Raw genomic sequence first — 13,059 nt, 5'->3', positions numbered from 1 at the left:
CCTCGGGAATGCTGTAACGAGTCTGAGCATCCGCTGTAGTCCACAAGAGAAAATGCCACAAAAGAGCCTGCCATCGCCAGTTTCGACATCCTTTTGTCTTTGTCATCCTTTCTCCGTTAGAACGCAAATATCCTCGTCGACATTCTTTTCACTGCGCCTTTTACATCCATACAAATGGTAAATATCTCCACAGAAAGCCTCAAGCCATCAGAGCAGAGCTATGCATTCACTTAATTTTGAAATTTAAAAAAAAATAATCTAGAGGATTCCTTTCTGTCTGTGCATGAGCGCAGTGCAATCTGCGGGATAGTGTGAGGTGTGTGGGGGTGGGGACGAGATTGCTTTGTACAGTCTTCATTCCTATTGGTTCACAGCTTGTACTTGCACCAGCAAATGAGAATGAAGCTGATCTCCATAAGCTCTTGAAGTCACATATTTTTCTTCCCTTTTGTGACACTGCTGTCTTCACAATTGTGTGCAGATTTCTTGGCTTTAATTTAAAAAAATTCTTTCACAAATCAGTTTAAGATTACTTTTTGCTTCATGGTTTTGCTTCACGGTGTTGCTTCCTTTCCTCGAAACTGAATTGTTGAGGAAGTGCGTCACACAGTTTTTTTTTGTTTTGTTTTATTTTTTTTTTGATGATGATAGGTAGTACAGTAAATTGTGAGCTAATCCCTATTTTAAATGAACCAAACGAAGTTGAACTAAAATGGAGCGTTTGCCTTTTTATGATTTAATGTCCACAGTAGAATTTTTTAGTTACAATTCTATGAGAATTTAAAGTCAGAATGACAAGCGCGGCCCCCCATTATGTGGCAGAATTAAAAAAAATAATTAATGTAAATTCTACGTGTTGGTTTCGGGTTGGTTGTAATTTAATCAGGCCTCGTCGGGTCTGTTATTACACGCCTCGTTTTATGTCTGAATTCTGAACTTGATTGAAACTGAATTCTGAACTTGATTGAAACAAAATACGTATTGTTTAAATAACTTAACACTTGATTATCACGCTGCTGTATAAAAAGCTGCAAAAGAGGTGCTGACCTTAAGCTGTTAGTGTTTTGTTGAAATAACAATATTATTATTATTATTATTATTATTACTATTACTGTTATTATTATTGTTATTATTATTATTATTATTAATGATAATAATATTAATAATGTTAACATTTACCACGGATTTCTTTTATCCACTACCGTTTTGCTAGGTTATTACTTTTTTGTGTCTGCTTGAGTTTTTAGTGACATTGACATATTCCCCTCATAATCCACGTGTTGGAATGGATGTATGTGACAATTGCGGCACCAGTTTACCAAATAAAAACACATCATATTTATATGGATTAATAGTAATGTTCGATTGTAAGAAACTATCCAAGAAATTGTTATAAAACAAATGTAAGGATCTGTTTGCACTTGCAAGTATGCATCAAGAACACCGGGCACTCTGGTAACTGTCCCCTGTTGTGGTGCTAACTTGATTCATGTTCACTGAAACGCATTAGACTTATGTTTCTAAAAACAAGGAAAACTGTAGTTCGATTGCAAATGTGCTACATCATTCAAAGGCTGGACATGAGTGAGCAGAAGAGAAGTTGCTTCTAAGATAGAAGTCTAATGAGCGAATGAAAAAATGAATCGCAAATGGCTAAAGAAATTGTGCTGAGTGTGTATAATGAGTCAGATAAAAGGAACTTGCCCTCAAATGAAGATAAAAATCAACGCTCACCTGCTGGCTTTCAAAGGTCCAGGTGCTATCGGGTAAAGAAGCATCCAAGACGCTGATGACCTCCTTAAAGTCAGTGGTGCTACTGGGTTTGACCAAAGTGAAGTCACTGTACTCCGACATGGGAGACATACAAGACCTGAAGGAGTGACTTTGAGACATGACGTCACCTCCCAGGACCTCCACATACTTGATGGGTCCATCGGTATTGAGCTGAATATGCAGATTTCTGTTGTGCTTCTTGTCCTCGTGGCCGTGCGTCCGTCTTACGCAGCAGCTAGCGCCGCCGCCGCTGCTCTTCGCGCATTTGACAGCCAGGATGCACAATGTGAGCAGAGACAGCACGGACACGGAGGCCAGAGACACAATCAAGTAAAGTGTAATTGTTCCCTCTTTCTTGCCGTGCTCGGACGCCTTGTGTCTGAGCTCCAACACGGGCTCGCTCACGCCGTCCTCCAGCAGGATGGATAGCGTGACGGTGGCCGACTGGACAGGTTCCCCGTCGTCCTTGACCTCCACTATCAGCTTCTGGGAGGAGTCGTCGTGCTCGGACACGGCGCGCTTAGTCCTCACCTCCCCTGTGTATAAACTAAGCATGAAAAGAGAGGCGTCCGTGGCCTCTGCCACTTTGTAAGAAATCCAGGCGTTGTGGCCCGAGTCGGCGTCCACGGCCGTCACCTTGGTGAGCAGGTGGCCCGCCTTGGCCGAGCGGGGCAGCCTCAGGTGGGAGGCGCCGTGCGGGGAGGGGTAGATGACAGCGGGGGCGTTGTCGTTCTGGTCCAGGATGAAAACGTGGACGGTGGCGTTGCTACGCAGGGGCGGAGAGCCCTGGTCCCTGGCCTCTACCTGAACCTCAAACACTTTGACTTTCTCGTAGTCGAACGAATGCATACTGTAGATGCTGCCGTTCTCAGAGTTCACATAAACGTAAGATGACACGGATACGTCATGCACTTTCGAGTCGATGATAGAGTAAGACACTTTCGCATTTTCACCGGCATCCAAATCGCTTGCAGAAACTGAATACAGTATAGAGCCTGCTACTCCATTCTCCTTCAAATAAACATTATAAGAGCTCTGAGAAAATACAGGGGGGTTGTCATTCACATCAGTAATGCTGACAGCTATCATTTTTTTACTAGAAAGGGGAGGAGAGCCTGCATCACTGGCTGTTATTTCAATATTATACTCAGGCATACGCTCTCTGTCCAAAACACCACTCGTCACCAGTGCGTAATTGTTAGAAAAAGACGGTTTGATGATAAAGGGGGAGCCTTTAGGTAGCTGCAGTGTTACTTTACTATTATTACCAGAGTCTGCATCACGTGATGTAAGCAGAGCTACTACAGATCCACTAGGCGCATCCTCCCGAACTGGCTGCGGTTCTGAGGTAAGGATAATTTCAGGAGCGTTATCATTAACATCAATAACGTCAATTTGCACACGACAATGACTTTCCATTTCAGGCAGTCCTTTGTCTTTAGCAGTTACTTCAATTTTGTACGACGTAGCCTTTTCATAATCTAAGGCTCCTTTTAAAAATATTTCACCTGTTTTTGAATTTAATTCAAACATCGACAACACAGAATCTGGTGTGCGTGTGCTAAAAATATATTCTACCTCTCCGTTTTGTCCCTCGTCTGCATCAGTCGCTGTCAATTGGAGTACGAATGTATCTTTTGCCACTTTTTCTTGTAATGACGCTTTATACAGGTTTTTTTCAAAAACGGGAAAATTATCATTGTTGTCAAGCACTACAACAGTAATTTGTGCAGTACCAGACAGGACTGGATTGCCTCCGTCTAAAGCAGTCAGCAGAAGCTGATGAGAAGCTTTCCTTTCTCTGTCCAGCGGTTTTTCTAACACCAGCTCAGGAACTAATTTACCATCTTCAACCTCCTTCATCTTCAACGTGAAACACTCGTTTTTAGCCAAAGTATAAGTTTTTACCGCATTATTTCCAACATCTAAATCCACCGCGCTTTCCAAGGGGAAACGGGTACCCACTAAGGCTAATTCCGCTATTTTCAATGAAAATTCATTCGTATGAAACTGAGGCGAATTATCATTAATGTCTTTAATATCTACTTCAATTCGATGTAAATTCAAAGGTCTTTCCACTACTACTTGCAGAGGCAGCACGCAGGTAGGGCTTTGTCCGCATAAAGCCTCTCTGTCTATTCTGTCGTTGACCAGCAGCTCGCCCTTCCCCGCATCCACGCTGAAATACTGCTTACCAGCTTCAGAGGCGACACGCAGGTTGCGCTCAAAAATCTCAGACAGTCCCAAAGAAAGATCTTTGGCCAAATTTCCCACCGCGGAACCTTGTTTGAGCTCCTCGGGAATGCTGTAACGAGTCTGTGCATCCACTGTAGTCCACAAGAGAAAATGCCACAAAAGAGCCAGCCATCGCCAGTCTCGATATCCTATTGTCTTTGTCATTCTTGCTCCACTATAAGACAAACATCCTCATCAAAGAAATTGCTCCATCCTTATAACTTGGAGATCTTTGCATAATAAAAACCTCAAGCCATCTTGACAAAACTGCTGAATAAAATGAATAAATGTAAAAAAAAGAAAAGAAAAAGAGCTGATTTCTTTCTGTCTGTGCTGCAGCTCAGTGCTTTCTATGTGTGAGATGAAGCTGCGTGGGGGCAGGGACGGGATTGCTTTGTACAGTCTTCCATCCTATTGGCTCACTGCTGCTCTTATACCAGCCAATGTGGAGCCAGATGATCGACATACACGCTTAAAGTGACAGCATCTTTCTCTATATACAAACACTGATAAGACCATTGTGTCAGTTATCAAAAAAATTGTTTCCTTTGCAAGATACCGTCAACACTGCCCAAATGAACAGTAAGCTGTTTTCATTGATTGGTTGGTTCCTAACTATGAGCAAACCTTGGAAAAAAATCTCACTAATGACCGTTAGATGGCAGTAGTACATCATTAACAACAAGATAGGCTGCGTTTACGATTACCATTTACATGGAGACAAGAACACAGTGAAATACAAATCCCATTCAGTACATAAACGAAACCTAAATACCTTTTCAATATTCAATATTTTTTGCAACCCACGAACAAAAATGTGCAGAAAATCGTAGTAGATTGAATAAAACAGCTCTACAGTCGCTGGCCATGGTGCTGAAATAAATGTTTCCCTGTAAGGTGCTTTTCACTGACACACATCCAAAAGGCTAAAAACAATTATTAAAATTTTAGTACACTAAATACAACACAAAAGCGTGTGTGTGACTTAATGGTGCATGGATGAAACAACCATCTGATGATTGATGAACTCTCAATTGTTGGTTTGAAAAATAAACACAAGGTGTGTTTGAAACACAATCCAACATTTTAAAAGCACATTAGAAAAACAGTTTCAAACCTAAAATCATTTTCAGGGGCACCTAAAAGTTGTAGCATGCCATTTTGTTATATTGTTTCCACGAGAAGTTGCTCCAGGTGCAACAGAAATAAATTCTAAATAGTGACATTTTAATCCTATAGGTAGTATTGTAGTGCTATATATTTCAAAATACATGCCATCACTGTAATGGGATATTGTGTTGGAATTTATATATATACCTAAGTTTGACATTTAGACTATCTGATGTGTTGATGAATATGATTAAATAAACTTATATTAAACCACCTAATGCTATAGATTGAAATGACACAAAGTGGAGCAGAAATCTACTGTCATAAAGAGCTACTAAGAGAACTACTTTTGTCAAGTTTGTTAAAAGACTATGAATTTGAAGTGGTAGCCTGGATGATAAAAAATGATCTGTGAGAAAAAAGAAAATCAGTCCGGCCTCATCTATTACTGCCAATTCGATAAACAAGTGAAACACCTCATCAAAGACAGAATGCAAAAGTTATTAGGAGACATGCCCATGGCCTAGTGGTGACCTGTTGCTTCGATAACTATGAAAAACACTTGGTTCGTAGTGGAGTGCTCTCACAATTCCAAACGACTTCAATTTATTGTTGTACTTTTTCTGAGACTGCAAAATGCATGTCATAATTTCACCTGCAAGGGATATATAATGCATCATATGTGATGAACGTCATGTCTTTTGTCTCTGAATGTTTTTTTTTCCTCGGGCATGGTGGTTTTTACCATTTCAAAGAGGGGCCAGAGAAAACTTTTTTTGACATCATATATACCATACACTATTGTCAAAACCATAATGTCCATTTTAATGAATAGCAAATAAATGTTTAAGGGAAAAATGCAAAAACATTTGACACTTAAAACGTGTAAGCAACATACTTAAAAAACTGTATTTCAATCCAGCAGTTTGCTCTGAAACGTTCAACCTTCAATCAAGATGTCCAATTGCATGCAGTAAAAAGTTACAACACAATGATTACACCAACTAAGAGGCAAATAATGAAGCAATGCAAATAAATCAAATCAAATAGAGATGTGAAGCCACCCTACTACCAACTGAGCTGGAAGAGGGACAAAGTATGCCTGACGAGGAGTCAGTTGCCCAGCATGATTTTGATTGTTAAAAAAAAAAAAAAAAGAACTCAAGAGCTCACCTGTTGGCTCTCAAAGGTCCAAGTGCTGTCAGGTAAGGAAGCATCCAAGACGCTGATAACCTCCTTAAAGTCAGTGGTGCTACTGGGCTTGACCAAAGTAAAGTCACTGTACTCCGACATGGGAGACATGCACGACCTGAAGGAGTGACTCTGAGACATGACGTCACCGCCCAGGACCTCCACATACTTGATGGGTCCATCGGTATTGAGCTGTATGTGCAGATTTCTGTTAGGCTTTTTGTCCTTGTGGCCTTGCGTCCGTCTCATGCAGCAGCTAGCGCCCCCGGCGCTGCTTCTTACACATTTGACGGCCAAGATCAGCAAAGTGAGCAGAGACAGCACAGACACGGAGGCCAGAGACACAATCAAATAAAGCGTGATTGTGCCGCTTTTTTTACTAGGCTCGGAGGCCTTGTGTCTGAGCTCCAACACGGGCTCGCTCACGCCGTCCTCCAGCAGGATGGACAGAGTGACGGTAGCCGACTGGACAGGTTCCCCGTCGTCCTTGACCTCCACAATAAGCCTCTGAGAGGAGTCGTCGTGCTCAGACACGGCGCGTTTGGTCCTCAACTCTCCTGTGTATAAACTGAGCGTGAAGAGAGAGGTGTCAGTGGCCTCCGCCACTTTGTAGGAGATCCAAGCGTTATGGCCCGAGTCGGAGTCCACGGCCGTCACCTTGGTGAGCAGGTGGCCCGCCTTGGCCGAGCGGGGCAGCCTCAGGTGGGAGGCGCCGTGGGGGGATGGGTAGATGACAGCGGGGGCGTTGTCGTTCTGGTCCAGGATGAAAACGTGGACGGTGGCGTTGCTGCGCAGAGACGGAGAGCCCTGATCTCTTGCTTCCACCTGAACCTCAAACACTTTGACTTTCTCATAGTCGAACGAGTGCATGCTATAAATGCTGCCGTTCTCGGAGTTCACATAAACGTAAGACGACACGGACACGTCGTGCACTTTCGAGTCCACGATGGAGTAAATCACTTTGGCATTTTCACCAGCATCCGGGTCACTTGCAGACACTGAGTACAATATAGAGCCCGCCATGCCATTCTCTTTTAAATGAACATTATAAGAGCTCTGAGAAAATGCAGGAGGGTTGTCATTGACATCAGTGATGCTGACAGCTATCCTTTTTGTACTAGAGAGAGGAGGAGAGCCTGCATCAATGGCTGTTATTTCAATATTATATTCAGACACACTCTCGCGGTCCAAGGCTTCACTAGTTACTAGTGCAAAATTATTTGAAAATGATGGTTTAAGAGTAAATGGAAATCCTTTTGGAAGATTTAAAGACACTTGAGCATTTTTGCCAGAGTCAGGGTCACGTACACTCAGCAAAGCGACAACTGTACCAACTGAAGAATCCTCTGGTACCAAACTAGGTTTAGACGTTAGCAAAATTTCTGGTGCATTATCATTTACATCAGTTACATCAACTTGAACACTGCAATGACCTTCCATTTTTGGGATACCTTTGTCTTTTGCACTGATGTCAATTCGATAAGAGGTCTGCTTTTCACGGTCCAATTTATTTTTTAAAAATATATCTCCGCTAACGGGGTCAATATGAAACAACGCAAGCACTGATGGTGGCGTGTGAATGCCGAGAGAGTACTCAATTTCACCATTTGGACCGTCATCTATATCTGTCGCCTTTGTTGTAATGACGAAAGAGCCATTTGGGCTATTTTCTTGAACAGATATTCTATATAATTTATTATCAAATGAAGGGATATTGTCATTAACGTCAAGAACTTTTATTTTAATTTTTGAAGTTCCCGATTTGACAGGATTCCCACCATCCATAGCTGTAAAAATTAAATTATGAACAGATTTTCTCTCACGATCTAATGATTTATTCAACACTAATTCTGGCATTTTTCTTCCATTGTCAATATCTCTCATTTTTAATGCAAAACACTCGTCTTTGCTGAGCGTGTATGCCTTGACTGTATTACTCCCTACATCAGGGTCCTCTGCATTCTGCAGGGGAAAATTTACACCTACAACGGTGTTTTCGGCTATTTCAATAACATGTTCACTTTTGGGAAACCTTGGCTCATTATCATTGACGTCTTTTATTTCTACTTCAATTCGATGCAATTGTAAGGGGTTTTCTACGACGACCTGCAGAGGGAGCACGCAGCTGGCGCTTTGTCCGCATAAAGCCTCTCTGTCTATTCTGTCGTTGACCAGCAGCTCGCCCTTCCCCGCATCCACGCTGAAATACTGCTTACCAGCCTCAGAAGCGACGCGCAGCTTGCGCTCAAAAATCTCAGACAGCCCCAAAGACAGATCTTTGGCCAAATTTCCCACCACGGAACCTTGTTTGAGCTCCTCGGGAATGCTGTAACGAGTCTGAGCATCCGCTGTAGTCCACAAGAGAAAATGCCACAAAAGAGCGTGCCATCGCCAGTCTCGACATCTTATTGTCTTTGTCATCCTTGCTTCGCTATTATTCAAACATCCTCATTAAAAGGAACACGTCCATCCATACAAATTGGAAATATTCCCACACGAAAACACTCAAGGCATGCCTGAAGAAATATGGAACAAAATTTCTTTGAATGTTAGAAAACAAAAGCCGGCCGATTCCTCTCTGTGTGTGCCGCAGCGCAGAACATTCTATTTGTGGGATGAAGCTGCGTGGGGGCAGGGACGAGATTGCTCTGTACAGTTTTCAATCCTATTGGTTCACGGGCTGTGCTTGCACCCGCCAATAACAAGCAAGCTGATCCTCATTCACGGTTAAAGTCACAGCTCCCTCAGACCCGCTCCCTCATACAGGCATTAAACTGTTCTGTACAATATTGTGTATCCTATTCATGCTTTTTTCTCATGTTAGACTTGCTTATGTATAAGGAGTGACTGCGTCTGCTTGCTGCATTCAAAAGAGTTCTTAGGACAAGACCACGTATGTCAGAGTGCCAGTGACGTGTGAGCCATAATATTTAAAACCAAGCAAAACCAAACAAGGTTTTGAACTAAGTTAAACATAAAAACAAGAGTCTATTCATGCAAAATTCCTCCTTTTTTTTAATAAAACAGTTGGTTAGAATTCTTCGTCTTTTGTCAAACATGATCCGCTCGGTTTGTTTTTAAAGTCGCTGTCCTATCTCGCGGTGCTGAATTGGAATTTTGCGAAGAAGTCATACATGATGCAAAACGAATAAACGGCTTTTCTTTTAACGCTGTGCCAAGGGAGAAAGCCAAGGCCACGGGAATAAATTTGCCCTGCATGTTTATGTTATTGTTTATTTATTCAGACACCATATACTTATAAGTCTTCACTTCATTTTTGTTCGCATAATATAACCAATAGAAAATGTGCGGATAAGGCATGTGACTAACAAGGTCTTTGTTTGAGACACTGCTCTTTTGGGGTTTATTTTTTATGATTTATGATTAATATTTAATGAATTGTGGGATACCTAATGCTAGCATCTGTTGATTCGTTCACTAAGTAAACGTATTTACCTATTCCAGACGCAACATTTCTATATACCTAAGATTTTGTGCAGCACTAATATTTTTTGAAAGGAAAAAACAAAAAAAACAAATGAACTCAGGTGACGATTTTTTTCAAAAAGAGCACCACAATCGAAAGCAATCACATTGACCCTCAAAACTCATCAAAGAACACATCGCAATGTGTGATTAAACCGACAGTATGGAGAGAAAGAAGATAATTTGTGAAACACTATGCTGTATGATCATATAAGAAGGATGAAAGGAAAGCATAGCTAACAGTGGACATTTTCAAAAGGAGAGGAGATGAAGTGCTGCAACTTGTCCTCACGTGAATTAAATCAGCGCTCACCTGCTGGCTTTCAAAGGTCCAGGTGCTGTCAGGTAAAGAAGCATCCAGGACGTTGATGACCTCCTTAAAGTCAGTGGTGCTACTGGGCTTGACCAAGGTGAAGTCACTGTACTCCGACATGGGAGACATGCACGACCTGAAGGAGTGACTCTGGGACATGACGTCACCTCCTAGAACCTCCACATATTTGATGGGTCCATCGGTGTTTAGCTGAATGTGTAGATTCCTATTGGACTTTTTGTCCTCGTGGCCGTGCGACCGTCTCGTGAAGCAACTACCAGCACTGCTTCTCATGCATTTGACGGCCAAAATGAACAAAGTGAGCAGAGACAGCACGGAAACGGAGGCCAGAGACACAATCAAGTAAAGCGTGATTGTGCCTCCTTTCTTGCCGGGCTCGGAGGCCTTATGTCTGAGCTCCAACACGGGCTCGCTCACGCCGTCCTCCAGCAGGATAGACAGCGTGACGGTGGCCGACTGGACCGGTTCCCCGTCGTCCCTGACCTCCACAATAAGCCTCTGAGAGGAGTCGTCGTGCTCGGACACGGCGCGTTTAGTCCTCACCTCCCCTGTGTATAAACTAAGCGTGAAAAGAGAGGTGTCCGTGGCCTCTGCCACTTTGTAGGAGATCCAGGCGTTGTGGCCCGAGTCGGCGTCCACGGCTGTCACCTTCGTAAGCAGGTGGCCCGCCTTGGCCGAACGGGGAAGCCTCAGGTGGGAGGCGCCGTGGGGGGAGGGGTAGATGACAGCGGGGGCGTTGTCGTTTTGGTCCAGGATGAAAACGTGGACGGTGGCGTTGCTGCGCAGAGGCGGAGAGCCCTGGTCCCTGGCCTCTACCTGAACCTCAAACACTTTGACTTTCTCGTAGTCGAACGAGTGCATGCTGTATATGCTGCCGTTGTCAGAGTTCACGTACACGTAAGAAGACACCGACACGTCGTGCACTTTCGAGTCCACGATGGAGTAAGACACTTTGGCGTTTTCACCAGCATCCAGGTCGTTTGCGGACACTGAATACAGTATGGTGCCTGCTACGCCGTTTTCTTTTAAATAAACATTGTAAGAGCTCTGAGAAAATGCAGGAGGATTGTCATTCACATCAGTGATACTGACAGCGATACTTTTCTTACTCGACAGAGGAGGAGAGCCTGAATCGATGGCTGTTATTTCAATGTTATACTCAGACACACGCTCACGGTCTAAAGCACCACTAGTCACCAGTGCATAATTATTCGAAAAGGATGGTTTGAGAGTAAAAGGAGAGTTTTGGGGGATATTTAAAGTCACTTCGCTATTCTTGCCGGAATCGGGATCACGTACACTCAGCAAAGCCACAACTGTCCCTATTGAAGAGTCTTCCGGTAGCGGACGAGGTTTTGAAGTTAATAAAATTTCAGGTGCATTATCATTTACATCTAATATATCAACCTGCACGCTGCATCGTCCTTCCATTGTGGGGAAGCCTTTGTCTTTTGCAGTGATATCAATTAGATATGAGGATTGTTGTTCATGATCCAAATTATTTTTTATTAATATTTCTCCACTTACAGGGTCTATATTAAACAATGCCAGTACGGATGGTGGTGTGTGTATGTCAAGAGAGTACTCAATTTCGCCATTTTGACCATCATCTATATCTGTTGCCTTTGTTTTAATGACAATAGAGCCATTTGGACTGTTTTCTTGAACAGATATTTTATATAATTTATAATCGAATGAAGGAACATTATCATTAATGTCAAGAACTTTTATTATAATTTTTGAAGTTCCTGATTTAACAGGATTGCCACCATCCATAGCTGTAAGAATTAAATTATGAACTGCAATTTTCTCACGATCTAATGACTTATTCAACACCAATTCTGGCATTTTCCGTCCATTTTCAATGTCTCTAACTCTTAATATGAAACATTCGTCTTTACTGAGCGTATATGTCTTCACCGTGTTACTACCAACATCATGGTCCTCTGCACGTTGGAGGGGGAATGTTACACCCACAACGGTTGATTCAGCTATTTCAATGACATGTTCACTTTTCAGAAATCTTGGCTCATTATCATTAACGTCTTTTATTTCTACTTCAATTCGATGCAATTGTAAGGGGTTTTCTACGACGACCTGCAGAGGGAGCACGCAGCTGGCGCTTTGTCCGCATAAAGCCTCTCTGTCTATTCTGTCGTTGACCAGCAGCTCGCCCTTCCCCGCATCCACGCTGAAATACTGCTTACCAGCCTCAGAAGCGACGCGCAGCTTGCGCTCAAAAATCTCAGACAGCCCCAAAGATAGATCTTTGGCCAAATTTCCCACCACGGAACCTTGTTTGAGCTCCTCGGGAATGCTGTAACGAGTCTGAGCATCCGCTGGAGTCCACAAGAGAAAATGCCACAAAAGAGCGTGCCATCGCCAGTCTCGGTATCCTATTGTCTTTGTCATCCCTGGTCCGTTATATTGCAAATATCCTTGTTAACATCCTCTTCACGGCAATCCGTCCATCCATACAAATGTGGGATCTTTCTACCAAATTATTTCAAGCCATTGACACAGACCTACTGACTAAAATTCGTTTTAATATTAAAAAAAAAAATCTAGCTGATTTTGCTGTCTCCGTGCTGCAGCTCTGTGCATTCTACTTGTGAGATGAAGCTGCGTGGGGGAAGGGACAAGATTGCTTTGTACAGTCTTCAATCCTATTGGTTCACAGATTGCACATCCACCGGCAAATCAGAAGCAAGCTGATCCTCATGAACATAAAGGCACCGCATCCGCTCTCCTTTTAGATTATTAAATGATTTGGTGAGAGTTATTCTAGGGATATATATTTTTAATTCAGCTCAGACAACGAATCTATGTAGCACAAATGATTATCAGTGTTTTAAATGTTTGAAAGATGTTTACTTATACAATGGGACAGAAGCTCGTTCAACAAAATCCACAACAACAATAATAAAAAA

At 42.6% G+C, this 13,059-nt stretch overlaps 1 protein-coding gene across 47 annotated transcripts in view; it reads right to left on the bottom strand.

Moving 5' to 3' along the window:
- The window catches only part of LOC148413763 (protocadherin gamma-C5-like), a 216,405-nt gene that overhangs the window by 20,257 nt on the left and 183,089 nt on the right, over window positions 1–13,059 (bottom strand). The window contains exon 1 of one of the 47 annotated variants that reach the window (XM_088431305.1): window positions 10,109–12,750. The exons of 43 other annotated variants lie outside the window; for them this stretch is intronic. In XM_088431305.1, coding sequence (XP_088287431.1) covers window positions 10,109–12,541 — 2,433 coding nt within the window. In that variant the 5' untranslated portion in view covers window positions 12,542–12,750. Of the gene's footprint in view, window positions 1–6,291; window positions 8,883–10,108; window positions 12,751–13,059 lie in introns of those variants that run through there. 3 more of the 47 variants (XM_088431335.1, XM_088431304.1, XM_088431328.1) reach the window with 3 other exon arrangements.

This window comes from Hippichthys cyanospilos, chromosome 13, assembly GCF_059441005.1.
Source record: "Hippichthys cyanospilos isolate Australia breed blue-spotted pipefish chromosome 13, RoL_Hcya_1.0, whole genome shotgun sequence".
Taxonomy (NCBI): Eukaryota; Metazoa; Chordata; class Actinopteri; order Syngnathiformes; family Syngnathidae; genus Hippichthys; species Hippichthys cyanospilos.
The sequence above is the reverse complement of the archived record's forward strand: the minus strand, read 5'-3'. Positions and strand labels throughout refer to the sequence as shown.